At 37.0% G+C, this 15,067-nt stretch overlaps 1 protein-coding gene across 1 annotated transcript in view; it reads left to right on the forward strand.

Annotated features, from left to right (window-relative positions):
• The first annotated feature begins 11,381 nt into the window (after positions 1-11,381).
• NEMF (nuclear export mediator factor) overlaps positions 11,382-15,067 on the forward strand; it is a 49,406-nt gene continuing 45,720 nt past the window's right edge. The window contains exons 1-3 of the mRNA XM_016126929.2: positions 11,382-11,511; positions 12,375-12,443; positions 12,588-12,690. Coding sequence (XP_015982415.1) covers positions 11,453-11,511; positions 12,375-12,443; positions 12,588-12,690 — 231 coding nt within the window. The 5' untranslated portion in view covers positions 11,382-11,452. The remainder of the gene's footprint in view (positions 11,512-12,374; positions 12,444-12,587; positions 12,691-15,067) is intronic.

Raw genomic sequence — 15,067 nt, forward strand, 5'->3', positions numbered from 1 at the left:
CAGATGGACAATAGGCACATGAAAAGATGCTCAAGGTCGCTAATCATCAGAAAAATGCAAATTAAAACCACAATAAGATATCACATCACGGCTGTCAAAATGGCTGTCATCAATAAGTCAACAAACAAGTATTAGCAAGGATGTGTAGAAAAGGGAATACTTGTGTATTGTTGGTGGGATTGCAAATTGATGCAGCCACTATCAAAAACAGTATGGAGAGAGTGATGTCAGAAACATAGCAGAGCGAGAGATGTCCCTAGGTCTCTCCCCTTGAAACAACAATAAGCTGAATATCTAAAACTCAACAAAAAACACCCAACTGGCACACAAGCATGTCTGAGTGAGGGATCTGTGAATAAGAGTTTCCACAGGTCAGAGCCCCAGGAGTCAGGCAGTAGACTGGGAGAAATGAAGAAGCTGCCTCTCATAGCCAGTGCTCACTGCAGGAGGAGGGGAAGGGAAGATGGTGCAGCTGGTTCCCTGACCAACCCTGCCTGAGAGAGCTGTGAGCTTCATTCAACGGCAGTAGGGATCAGGGTAGAAAGCAGAAAAGTGGGGACAGCAGAGAAGCAACAGTTGGTGAATAGCAGCCATGGTTACAAAATGCCAGGCTGAGCTGCAACCCCCATTCCCTAACCCAAAGGACACCATTCCCCCACATCCTCCAATTAAACACCCTGGAGCCACAGGAAAATCTGAGCAAATACTACCGAAACTGTCCCTAAAATTGACAGGGTCTGAGACTGGTAGCAAGCATGATTGAATATTTATAAGAAAAAAAAAGGCATTTTTAAGGCTTTATAAAAAGCAGGGATCCATGAGGTTTAGACGACACCTACTGGAAACCAAAAGAAAAACGCCTTATTAGCAACAGGCTAAAGAGAGAACTTTATATAATAAATCTTCTTCCGGGAAAAAGGCAGAATAAATTTCCATTAATGCCCAGGCAGAGAAATAGTCCATTAAACACCATACACAACCAAGGCGACAAGACATGTCAGAGAAAGAAGAGAAAAATCTCCAGAAAATAAGCTTAAAGAAATGGAAATTTGCTACTTTAATGACAGAAAATTCAGGATGGTACTTCTGAAAAAACTCAATGAAATCCAAAATAATTCATACGAACAATTCCTGAAATTGAAAAAACAACTAGATCAGAAGAATGAGTTTTTTTAAAATTAAGTTTATTGGGGTAACATTGGTTAATACAATTATATAATTTTCAGGTGTACATTGTCATTCGACATCTGTATATTTTAGTGTGTGGTTACCACCGAAAGTCCAGTTTCCTTCAGCTACTATATATTTGATCCCCTTTACCCACTTGACCCTTCCCCTATTCCTCTATATTTGACTCCCTTTACCCAATCTAACTCCTCCCTCTTCCCCCACCCCACTAGTAACCACTAGTCTATAGTCCTCCGGTAACCACTAGCCTATAATCCATGTCCATGAGTCTCAGTTTGATTGTCGTGCTCATTTGTTGCTTTTAGATTTATATCCCATATATAAGTGATATCATGTGATTTTCAACTTTTTCTGTCTGGCTTATTTCACTTAGCATGATTATCTCAAGGTCCATATTGTTGCATATGATTCTATTGTATATGTGTACTACAGCTTCTGTAGCCAATCATCTATCGGTTGCTTCCATGTCCTGGCCACTGTGAATAACGCTGCTGTAAACATTGGTGTGCAAACATCTTTTTGAATATGTGTTTTCAAGTCTTTGGGGTAAATACCCAGTAGAGGGATTGCTGAATCATACAGTAGATCAATTCTTAGTTTTTTGAGGAACTTCCATACTGTTTTCCATAGCGGCTATACCAATTTGCGGTCCCACCAGCAATGAATGAGGGTTCCTTTTTCTCTGCATTCTCTCCAACATTTGTTATCACTTGTCCTGTTGATTATAGCTATTTTAACAGGTGTGAGATGGTATCTCATTGTGTTTTTTATTTGCATTTCCTTAATAGCTGGCGATGTTGAGCATCTTTTCATATATTTGTTGGCTATTTGTATGTCCTCTAAGGAGAATTGTCTGTTCAGGTCCTCTGCGCATTTTTTGACCAGATCATTTGTTTTTTGTTGTTATTGAGTTGTATGAGTTCTTTCATATTTTGGATATAAGGCCCTTAACACAGGTGTTGCTTGCAAATATATTTTTCCATTTAGATGATTCTCTTTTTACCTTGTTGCTGTTTCTTTTCCTGAGTGGAAGCGTTTTAGTTTGATGTAGTCTCATTCATTTATTTTACTTTTTATTTGCCTTGCTTTTAAGATCAAATTCATAAAATCATCTTTAAGTCCTAGGTCCTTGAGTTTAGTTCCTATGTTTTCTTCTATGCATTTTATTATTTCAGGTATTATATTTAGGTCCTTAATCAATTTTAGAGTTATTTTTGGTGTGTGGTGATAGACAACAGTCTAGTTTCATTCCCTTGCAGGTGGCTTTCCAGTTGTCACAAAACCATTTATTGAAGAGGCTTTCCTTTCTCCACTGTATGTTTTTGGCTTATTGGTCAAAAATTATTTGTCCATATAAATATGGGTTTACTTCTGGACTCTCGATTCTGTTCCACTGGTTCATGTGTCTGGTTTTTTTGCCAATATCATGCCATTTTGATTACTGTCACTTGGTAGTATAATTTGAAGTTGGGCAGAGTGATGCCTCCAGCCTTGTTCTTTTTTCTCAGGATGGCTTTGGCAATTTGAGGTCTTTTGTGCTTCCATACAAAGCTGATGACTTTTTTTTTGTTATATTTCTCTAAAAAATGCCAATGGGATTTGATGGAGATTGAGTTAAATGTGTATAATGCCTTAGACAATAGGGTCATTTTAACTATGTTGATTCTTCCAATCCAAGAACACGAAATATCTTTCCATTTCTTTGTATCTTCGTTGATTTCTTTTAATAAGGTATTGTAGTTTTCTTTATATAGGTCCTTTATACGCTTCGTTAAATTTATTCCTAGGTATTTTATTCTTTTTGTTGCAATGGCAAAAGGAATCATTTTTTCCACTTCTTTTTCTGACACTTCATTATTAGAGTATAGAACACTATGGATTTTTGAACATTGATTTTGTATCCAGAGACTTTACTGTATTTGTGTATTGTTTCTGGCAGTGTTCTTGTGATGTTTTTAGGGTTTTTTTTTCTGTATAAAGAATCATGTCATCCACAAATAGTGATAGTTTGACTTTTTAATTTCCTATTCCTTTTATATCTTTCTCTTGCCAGATTGCACTCGCTAGAACCTCCAATGTTATATTGAATAACAGTGGTGATAGTAGACAACCTTGCCTCGTTCCTGATCTTAGAGGGAAGATTTTTAGTTTTTCACTATTAAGTATAATGTTGGTTTAGGGTTTGTCATAGATGGCCTTAATCATATTAAGGTATTTTCCTTCTATACCAATTTTGTTAAGTGTTTTGATCATAAATGGATGCTGTATCTTGTCAAAGGCTTTTTCTACATCTATTGATATAATCACATGATTCTTATTTTTTAATTTGTTTATGTAGTGTATTATTACATTAATCAATTTCTATATGTCAAACCATCTTGTGCCTCTGGGATGAAGCCCACTCGATCATGGTGTATAATCTTTTTAATATGTTTCTGTATTCGGTTTGCTAGTATCTTCTTTAGGATTTTTGCATTTGTGTTCCTGAGAGAGATATTGGTCTGTTATCCTTACCAGGTTTTGGTATCAGGGTAATATTGGCCTTATAAAATGAGTTGGGAAGTATTGTCTCTTCTTTGATTTCTTGGAACAGTTTGAGCAGAATAGGTATTAAATCTTCTTTGACTGTTTGGTAGAGTCCACTAGTGAAGCCATCTGGTCCTGGACTTTTACTTTTTGGTAGGTTTTCTATGACTGTTTCAATTTCCATACTGCTGATTGGTCTATTTAGATTTTCCAGATCTTCTTGATTCAGTCTAGGAAGGTTGTATTTTTTTTTTAAAATACTGGTCCATTTCTTCTAGGTTATTCAATTTGGTGATATATACTTTTTCATAATATTCTTGTGTGATCCTTTGTATTTCTGTGGTGTCTATCATCATTTTCCTTCCTTCGTCCCTAATATTTGTGTCTTTTCTCTTTTTCCTTTAGTGAGTCTAGCCAGAGGTTTGTCAATTTTTCTTAAACTTCTCAAAGAACTGGCTCTTTGTTGCATTTACTTTTTCTATTTTTTTTCAGTTTCACTTAATTCTGCTCTAATTTTGATTATTCCTTTCCTTCTGCTGATTTTAGGCTTCATTTGTTCTTCCTTACTAGTTATTTAAGATGAAGCTTTAGGTTTTTATTTGGATTTGTTCTCGCTTTTTGAGATAGGCCTGTAATGATATGAATCTTCCTCTTATGACTGCCTTTCCCATGTCTCAAAAGTTTTGATATGTTGTATGATCATTAACATTTGTTTCTATGTATCTCTTAATCTTTCCTTTTATTTATTTTCTGACCCAATCGTTCTTCAGTAGCATGTTGTTTAATCCTCATGTATTTGTGATTCTTCCCTCTTTCTTTTTACAGTTGATTTCTAGCTTCAAAGCATTTTTATCAGCAATAGCAAATCTCTTCTTATTGTTTAAACTTATAATGTCCTGTTCGTAATAAGGGTTGCACTGCTCTGCTTCTATCTGCCTGCTGGTCACCTTACTTGTAGTTATGTATATTTTTTGTCATTTTGTTTTAGGTGAACTGACCCCTTTCAGTATTTTCTGTAATGCAGGCCTTATAGTGGAGAATTCTGTCAATTTTTGTATGTCTGGAAAGGTCTCTATTTCTCCTCCATATATAATGGAGACCTTTGCTGGATACATTATTCTAGGCTGGTAGTTCCTTTCATTTAATAGTTCAAATATCTATCTGATTCCACTCCTTTCTTGCTTGTAGAGTTGGTGCTGAGAAGTCCGATGATAATCTAATGGGTTTTTCTTTATAGGTTACTGTATTCTTTTCCCTGGCTGTCCTGAGTATTCTGTCTTCTTTCTCATTGATTTTTGATCATTTTAATACAATGTGTCTTGGTGGAGGCCTCTTTGGGTTGAAATAATTGGGTGTTCTGTTGACTTCTTGAATTCCAAGCTCCAGCTCGCTCCTTAGATTTGGGAAATTCCCGTCAGCTATTTGTCCGAAAATGCTTTCTAATCCCTGTTCCTTTTCCTCACCTTCAATAATGTCCATCATTCTTATGTTTCCTCTCCTGGTGGTATCAGCTAGTTCTTGTATTTCTCTTTCATTACGTTTCATTTTTCAGTTTCTCTCTTCTTCCTTCTGATTTATTTTTAGATTTCTGTCTTTGATATCACTATTCCTTTTCCTTATTTGGTCGACTCTATTTCCCAAGATCGCTATTTCATTTTTCAACTCTTGCAGTGTGTTCTTTATTTCCAGAAGTTCTTTTTTGGTACTTTTTGAGGGTTTCCATCTCCTTGCTAAAAAACTCATTCTGGAGATTGGCGAAAAACATGGCAGAGTGAGAGACATCCCCAGATCTCGCCCCTTGAAACAACAATAAGCTGAACATCTAAAACTCAACAAAAAACACCCCAACTGTACACCAGCACGTCTGAGCATGGGATCTGTGCATAAGGGCTACTGCAGGTCAGAACCCTGAATGTCAGGTGGTGGGCTGGGAGATAAAGAAGCTGCCTCTCGCAGCCGCTGGAGCTCCTTGCAGGAGAAGGGGAGGAGTAAAGGTGCGGTGCCTTCCCTAATCAGCCTTGCCTGGAAGTGCTGAGACTTAAATGCAGCCGGCAGCAGGGGCCAGCCATCAGGGCAGAAAGCAGAGAAGCAGGGCGGGACCACAGAGAAACAACCGTTGATTTTTACTGACTGAGGTTGCAAAACCAAAGCTGAGCCTCAGCCCCCTGCTCCCAGCCCAGAGGGCCCTTCCCTCCATACCCTTCGAGATGAAACACCACAGAGCCCCAGGAGAATCTGAGCAAATGCTACCACCAAAACTGTTGCTAATACTGTCAGGAACTGAAACTGAGGGTAGTGAGCATTATTAAATATCTATCAGAAAATAAAAACGCATTTTCAAAGCTTTATGTAAAGCAGGGATCCAAGAGGCTGAGACACCACCTTCTGGAAACCAAAAGAAAAGTGCCTTCTTTGCAACAGGCTAAAGAGAAACCTTTATATAATAAATCTTCTTTCCGATAAAAAAGCAGAATACATTTCCATTAATACCCAGGCAGAGAAATAGCCCATTAAACACCATGAACAACCAAGGTGACAAGGCATCTCAGAAAGAAAAAAAAAACTTCCAGAAAATAAGCTTACAGACATAGAAATATGCGACTTAAATAACAGAGAATTCAAGATGGTACTTCTGAAAAAACTCAATGAGATCCAAAACAACTCAAATCAATAATTTGAAGAACTGAAAAAACAACTAGATGAGCAGAGCAAAGAAATTGCAGCCTTTAAAAAGAACCAAATAGAAATTCTGGAAATAAAGAACACCCTGCAAGAGTTGAAAAATGAAATAGCAATCTTGGGAAATAGAGTCGACCAAATAAAGGAAAGGAATAGTGATATCAAAGACAGAAACCTAAAAATAAATCAGAAAGAAGAGAGAAACTAAAAAATGAAAAATAATGAAAGAGAAATACAAGAACTAGCTGATGCCACCAGGAGAGGAAACATAAGAACAATGGGCATTATCAAAGGCGAGGAAAAGGAACAGGGATTAGACAGGATTTTCAAACAAATAGCTGACAGGAATTTCCCAAATCTAAGGAATAAGCTGGAGCTCATTCCTCATTTTCAAGCAAAAGTCATTCAGAGAAAAGCGGGAGTTGCAGTACTAATATCAGATGAAATTGACTTCAAAATAAAATAGGTAAAGAAAAATACTGAGGGACCCTTCATAATCATAAAGGGAATCATGCACCAAGAAGACATAACACTTATTAATATCTGTGCTCCCAATCAGGAACCCCATAATATGTAAAGCAATTACTAACAGAACTAAAGGGAGAAACAGACCCAAACACTGTCGTGGTAGGGGACCTAAATCTCACATTGTCAGATATGGACAGATCATCCAAACAGAAAATCAATAAGGAAATAACATCCTTAAATGACACATTAGACCAACTGGACATAATTGACATATACAGAGCCTTCCATCTCTAAAGAGTTGCTTACACATTCTTCTCTAGTGCACTTGGAACATTCTCAAGAATCGGCCACATACTGGGACATAGAGATAGACTCAACAAATATAAGAGGGTTGAAATTATACCAACCATGTTCTCTGATCATAATGCTTTGAAACTAGAGATCAACTGCAGAAAAAAATAAGAAAGAACCACAAATACATGGAGATTAAACAACATGCTATTGAAGAATAACTGGGTCAGAGAAGAAATAAAAAGAGAGATCATGAAACACATAGAAATGAATGATAACGATAGTACAACATATCAAAACTTTTGAGACATGGCAAAAGCGGTCATAAGAGGAAAGTTCATATCATTACAAGCCTATCTCCAAAAACAAGAATGAACCCAAATAAACAACCTAATGCTTCATCTTAAAAAAACTAGAAAAGAAAGAACAAATGAAGTCTAAAGTCAGCAGAAGGAAAGAAACAATCAAAATTAGACCAGAAATAAATGAAATTGAAGACGAAAAACAGAAAAAAAGAGAAAAAATAGATGCAACAAAGAGCTAGTTCTTTGGGTAGGTTAATAAAATTGATAAACCTCTGGCTAGACTCACTAAAGAAAAAAGAGAAAGGACAGAAATGAACAAAATCGGGGATGAAAAAGGGGAAATTACGACTGATATGGCAGAAATACAAAGGATCATACAAGAATACTGTGAAAAAGTATATAACACCAAATTTAATAACCTAGAAGAAATGGACCAGTATTTTAAAAAAATACAATCTTCCTAGACTGAATCAAGAAGATCTGGAAAATCTAAATAGATTGATCAGCAGCATGGAAATTGAAAAAATCATCAAAAACCCACCAACAGGTAAAAGTCCGGGACCAGATGGCTTCACCAGTGAACTCTGCTAAACATTTAAAGATTTAATGCCTATTCTCCTCAAACTCTTTAAAAAAAATCAAAGAGGAGACAACACATTTTATGAGGCAAATATTACCCTGATACCAAAACCTGGTAAAGATAACACGTGCACTTGCACGCGCGTGCGCACACACACACACACACACAATTACAGATCAATATCTCTCGTGAACAGAGATGCAAAAGTTGTAAATAAGATACTAGTGAACCAAATACAGCAACATATTAAAAATATTATACACCATGACCAAGTGGGCTTTATCCCAGGGGCACAGGGATGGTTCAATATATGCAAATCGATTAATGTGATATACCACATAAATTAAAAAATAAGAATCATATGATCATATTAATAGGTGCAGGAAAAGCCTTTGACAAGATACAGCACCCATTTATGAAAAAGTTGAAAACCACATGACATCACTTATAGGTGGAATATAAACCTAAAAGCAACAAACAAACAGGAGAAACAAACAGAAACTTATGGACACGGACAATAGATAGTGGTTACCAGTGGGTAGGGGATGAGGGGGATGGAGGAGGGTAGACTGGGTAAAAGAAGTCTAATATGTGGTGACAGAAAGAAATCTAACTATGGGAGATGAACACACAATGCAATATATATATGCCTTACTGTTGAATTGTACACCTGATGCTTACTGGGTTTCATTATGTCACCATAATATAAACAAACAAACAAATAAGCAAATAAGAAAACAGTATGGAGGTTCCTCAAAAATTTAAAAATAGAACTGCCTATGATCCAGCAATTCTTCTTCTGGATATTTATCTGTAGAAATCCAGAATACTAATTCAAAAAATATATGCATGTCTATGTTCATTAGAGCATTATTTACAATAACCAAGATCTGGAAGCAACCTGACTGCCCATCAATAGATGATTGGATAAAGTAGTGGTATATATATATATATATATATATATATATATATATATATATATATATAAAATGGAATATTGTCAGTCATTAAAAAGAATGAAATCTTACCATATGTGACAATATGGATGGACCTAGAGGGTATTATGCTAAGTGAAATACGTAAGACAGAGAAAGACAAATACCATATGATCTCACTTATATGAGGAATCTAAAAAACAAAATAAATAATCAAATAAAACAGAAACAGACTCATACAGAGAAAAAACTAATGGCTCTGAATGGGAGGGAGTTAGGGGACTGGGTAAAAAAGGTGAAGGGATTATGAAGTACAAACTGGTAGTTACAAATAGTCTCAGGATATAAAGTACAGCCTGGGGAATATAATCAATAATATTGTAATAACCATGTATAATGCTAGGTGGGTACTAGACTAATGGGGGGGTTACTTTGCAAATTATATAAATGTCTAACCATTATGCCATACACCTGAAACTAATATAAAAATAATATTGAATGTCAAGTCTAATTTAAAAAATTAAAATTAAAAAAAAATACCATGTTGAAAAAAATTAACTAGAAGTGATAGGATTCAGTAGTAAATACAGTTCCCTAGTAATTTTTGCATGCAATTCCCCCTTGCATATTTTCTTGCATTTTTCTTCTGGTGTCCATTTTCCTTGACAAAGCAGAAGCAATGTATGAGTTGGTAAATGGGTTGACTGTCCTATGTATAATTTAACATCCTGCTAGCTTTCTGGTCTAGGGCCGCAAGGTGAGAGTTTTGCTACTAAGAACTTCAGTTTTTGTTTTCAAAGAAACACCTGAGTGTTGTCCCTTTCAATGCAGAGTTTTTACATGGGTTGCTTTTACACAAAATATGTAGGCATGCTTTGAGGACTACCTTAAGAGCCAATATAAGAACCTTAGTATTGTTAGATCTCTCACTTTTACAGTTTAGACTACAGTCGGCTTGGCTCCTAGTCTTTACTAACCCCTGTAAGTGGTTTATTTCATAATTTGGGCTATTCTGCATGACTTACTGTGTCGTACGATACAGTAATGGTTAACTGTGTGTTATAGTAGTTTCCTTAGCGCCTACGATTCCCAGTTTCCTCTGAAATGACAATAACCAAGATATGGAAGCAAACTGAGTGCCCATCAATAGATGATTGGCTAAAGAAGTGATACATATATAAAATGGAATATTGCTGGCCATGAAAAAGAATGAAATCTTACCATTTGTGACAATATGGAGGGACCTAGAAGTTATTATGCTAAGTGAAATAAGTAAGACTACTTAGAGTCGCCATCTGCTGATGGGACTAATTGAGGCTATGACTTTGAGCCGGAAGGTTCCGGTATTCTCCCTTGTCGGTGCTTATGCTTGTGCACTTCCGGGTGCACCTGTAGTGCCAGCTCTTCGGGAGGCTGAGGCAGGAGGATTGCTTGAGCCCAGGAGTTCTGGGCTGTAGTGCGCTATGCCAATTAGGTGTCAGCATTAAGTTCAGCATCAATATGGTGACCTCCCAGGGCGGGGACCACCAGGTTGCCTAAGGAGGGGTGAACTGGCCCGTTTCTGGAGGAAGCAGGTCAAAACTCCCGTGCGGATCAGTAGTGGGATCGCCCTGTGAATAGCCACTGCACTCCAGCCTGGGCAACATAGGGAGACCCTACCTCTTTTTAGTTTTATAGGAAGTGCTATATTTGCATTCTTGCACGACCGTTTTCCCCACTACACTGTGACGCCTCCATTTGGGGGCAATTTTATTTTTATTGTTATCCTACCTCACCATTATTTAGCGAAATACTTGAATATTTAGATTGCAAAGCTTTTTTCGGATCCTCTATTGCATACCAGGTACTACGGGGAGCCAAGGGAATATACCAAGATGCAGGTTGGATGAGAATCCCACAATACTCCACAGTATGCACCTCCGAGAGCCGGACCCATCAAAATAGGAACTCCTTTTTGAAGGATGATTGGGTTGTTGATGATAGTAATAGGGCAAATGAAATAGTTTCACTTCTTACATTTTAAAATCTACACTTGTAAGTAATCGAATGAAAAAAAGATAATTGTTCTTATACACCGAACATTAAGGCCCTTCTGGAAAATCTTCGTTTGTTCCTTGTAAATTGTTAGGACCAGCAGGGGGTCACTGTGGAGGCTGGCTTAAGTCCCGAAATATAGGGGAGCAAGGAACCAGACTAATCCATAAACTATCCAGTAAGGAATGCAATTTCAAGAGAATAATTTGTATCTATTTCGAATATATATATAATATATATATATATATATTTTGGTACAACGAAAAGCGAGTTGACAGCGACATGACAACCAAATTCTTTAGTAAAGTGACGGAAACACGTTCGCATCAAGGAATATTGGGTCCTCTGCGGGGCCGTAGATCTCCACCAAATGCGCCTGCGCGAAAGAGAGCACCGAGTCCGGCGGTCAGTGGTGAAAACCGTGGTAGCGACCCTCAAAGCTCGCCATGAAGACCCGCTTTAGCACCATTGACCTCCGCGCCGTACTCGCGGAGCTGAATGCCAGGTACTGTACGGCAGGTGACCAGGCTCACGCGGAGAGTGCAGGAGACAGAGGCTGGGGCCCCACGTTTCAAAGCAGTGGCAGCCCGATGTTTTCCCTATGCTCTGCCCTGTGCCGTTCTTCTGTGGACTCGGTTAGGCCTGGGTGGGCGAGCACATCACATCTTTCTGTGGCCTTCAGGCTACCTGGGGAAATCCCAGCAGCCGCGTGCCTCACCCTATGCTCTTGCAGGCTGCTGGTCTCGCCAGGTCATTTGTCCTGTTATGGCGGGGCTCTCGCTTTGTCCGCGTGGGTCACCTGGGTCACAGCAAACGTTTAGTAAAACACGAGACGCCGGGTGGAAGCCAGGACGCCACTCTAGACATTTGCTCTAGAGGTTTTCGGACCGGAGGCCTGGTTTCTTTGACGCTCCTCCTCGCCCCAAAGAGGGAGCATTGCCGTTTTAGCTGGAGGTAACAGATTTGGCCTAAGATCTGGATTCTAGTTTGTGGTTTGTTTGTTTGTTTGTTTACTCAGCTGTGTGAGCTTTGTCTTGTTTCCCAGGGCCTTGTTTACCTTTTTTCCCCCCTTTTGTAGTAAATGAAGTGGATTAGGCATTTCCTAAAAACTGGATCATTTCAATGACGCGAGGCATTGTATAGTGTTCCCAGGGCCGATAGACCACTTTTTTTTTCCTTAAACAACTACACTTAAGTTTTGGGTAGAATGCCTGATGGCCTTCAGACTGCTCCCTGGTTGATTCCATATCTTTAGTTTTGAAGATCCCTTTTCGCAGGCTCTGCTTCCGCCTGCAGCTTTAAATCGTGTGAAATTTTATGTTTCAAACGGTGGCATGATTTTGTTACATGTTTCCTTTCTCTTTGCAGCTTGCTAGGAATGAGAGTAAACAATGTTTATGATGTGGATAATAAGACATATCTTATTCGTCTTCAAAAGTAAGCATTTCATAAGCTTGTTTTATCTTTACTAACTAAATATGAAATTATCGATTTTTTTTTTTTTACCTACACTTTTAGTCTGTTTTAATGAATTAGCTTGGCAAATGGCCTAAAGAAAAAATTGACTTTTTTCTTCTACAGACCAGACTTTAAAGCTACACTTTTACTCGAATCTGGTATACGGATTCACACAACAGAATTTGAGTGGCCTAAGAATATGATGCCGTCTAGTTTTGCCATGAAGGTAAATTTTAAGTTATACTTGAAAGTAAATTTTAAGGCCCTGAGATTGGTCACTGACAATTGAAGTTTTTAACTGTTTGGTTTTCCTTCACTGTAACAAATAGAGTAGAGATAAAATATAGAGTCATTGGTAGATACTGGCATGAATAAAGTAGATGTTTATTGACTTCTTATTACCCTTCACACCCCATTGTGCTCCAAATCTTTCTGTACCTACAGTCAGTATTCTAGTTCAAGCTTTTCTAATGTTCAACCTTACAGTCCCTTAACTATATAGTCCACTTTTCGCTATCAGAATAATTCTGTATGAGACCAACATTAGTTTTTCTAAAGCAATATTTTCATTAGTTATCTCACATTTTATGATTCCCTAATATCGGAATATCCTATATCCTAGTATCCTCAGCTTTCTATGATCTCTCCACCCTGCCTACCCCAATCCTTTTTCCTAGTCTTACCTGCCACAGCTCACTTTTGAGCTACCACTCTTTATTTTGTTGGAATACTCAATGACATTAGTATGTTACCAATTATATCTTTTTATTTTTCCTTCTTTCTTTGCTTTTACTACTAAAACCGAGATTCTGCATTTGTGGACATGTTACCTGTTTGCTTATTGACATAACAGATACACTCAAAGTTTCATGTGGTACAGAGGAGAGACATATTAGAGTCATACACCTAACTTTGAATTAACGGTTTTGCAACCGAATAATTTTATAACTTGGAAAAATTATTTAACCTCTTGTAACTTAGTTTCTTTAAATGTAAAATGTGGATAATATCTCCCTGATGATGTTATTGGTGAGGATTAATTGAAGTAACATGTAAAGCACCTAACACAATGCCTGACACATATTAGGAATCCACATGTATTAATTTCCTTCTTCCTCTCCTCCTCACTTTCCTTCAGAAATATATTTGTTTTAGCATTGTGTTATTTCATTAGAGGCTTTACAGAGAAGAGCCTTATCCCCAGCAACTTAGAATCTGTTTTGGATTACAAGTTAGGTAAGTGCTTCCCAAATCACAAAGGCTGTCAAAAAATTATCAAATTCTTTAAAAGTTTAATTTAGTTAATAGTAAGCTTAGATGGTTCTTTTGGGGATTGTCCTTAATAGTAATGACACTTTTATATTTGTATAGCACTTTTCAAAGTGGGTAATACATATTAGATTTCAGTTGTTTAAAAACTCATTGGATATGAAGAACAAATATTATCATTTCAGTTTTACAGATTATGTAACAGGCAATAAGATATATGATACTGGGATTACGTAAACATCCCTAAATTAGGCTATACTAATAGGAGGTCAAACACTGAAAAAAGAAAAATTATGAATTAGATGTACATGTCAATCTAAATGCATAGAAAGATTCCCTCCAATGGAGCAGACAATGTTAAGTACTTTATATATAACTCTCTAAGTTATTATACATAACAGCTGTTACTGTTATATGTCATAGGCCATGTCCAGTACGTGGTAAAATAAATCACAGTATTTGTTTCTAGTTCTCATATTTGAGGATTCTAACTGTAGTTTTGTGGCACTGAAAAAAGTTGTTTTCCCCAAGCTATTAATAGGGAAATATTACATTATGTACTATGTGTCCATCCATACTCATGATAAATAATTCCTTTTTCACCAGTCCATGGTGCAGATATCTGTTCCTTTCAATGATGCCTTTTATCTTCATTTTAACTTTACCCTTTTGAATGAAAAGAATACTGGGGGACCCTGGAAGGCTTGATTATGATTTACCCTTGGGGATTTAAAGATAGCCCTATATATAGGTCACTGTTTAAATCAAAATCCATATAGGTTACTCTTAAATCAGAACTTTTGAATTTAGGAGGTGGAGGTTATTCTATGAAGTTTGAAAAGTCTTTTTATATTTGCCTGAATATATAAGTACATAAAATGAGAATTTTAGTCAATATGAACTATATGGTCTAGACAACATTTTTTGATAATGAAAGAGTTGGCATTATAAGCATGACTATATTTCTTTTTTTAAAGGTGGTTTTAGATTAACTTCTGTGAAATTTGTGTTGAATTTGAGTCTTGAAGAAAAGAGAGCATTCTTACTGGTCTTAACTATGGTCTTTCAAATTTAAAAATTATAAACAGTTGTAAGATTTTTTTTTTTTAGGGCCTGCAGAGTTGTCTTATTTCTGTTCCAGGCCATACTTAAATATTTGTACTAAAGGATGGTACACCTAATCTCAAACGGAAAGTATTTGCTATGTAATTTGTATTTGAGTTTAATATGCTAATTTTATCTTAATTGCTAATAAGAACAAGAACCTTATGACTAGGGATGTGAGAGATAGGGTTATATTTGGGTTCAAGGTAGGTTGATCAAAAGCTTCAAGA

This window comes from Rousettus aegyptiacus, unplaced genomic scaffold (genome assembly GCF_014176215.1).
Source record: "Rousettus aegyptiacus isolate mRouAeg1 unplaced genomic scaffold, mRouAeg1.p scaffold_m13_p_3, whole genome shotgun sequence".
Taxonomy (NCBI): Eukaryota; Metazoa; Chordata; class Mammalia; order Chiroptera; family Pteropodidae; genus Rousettus; species Rousettus aegyptiacus.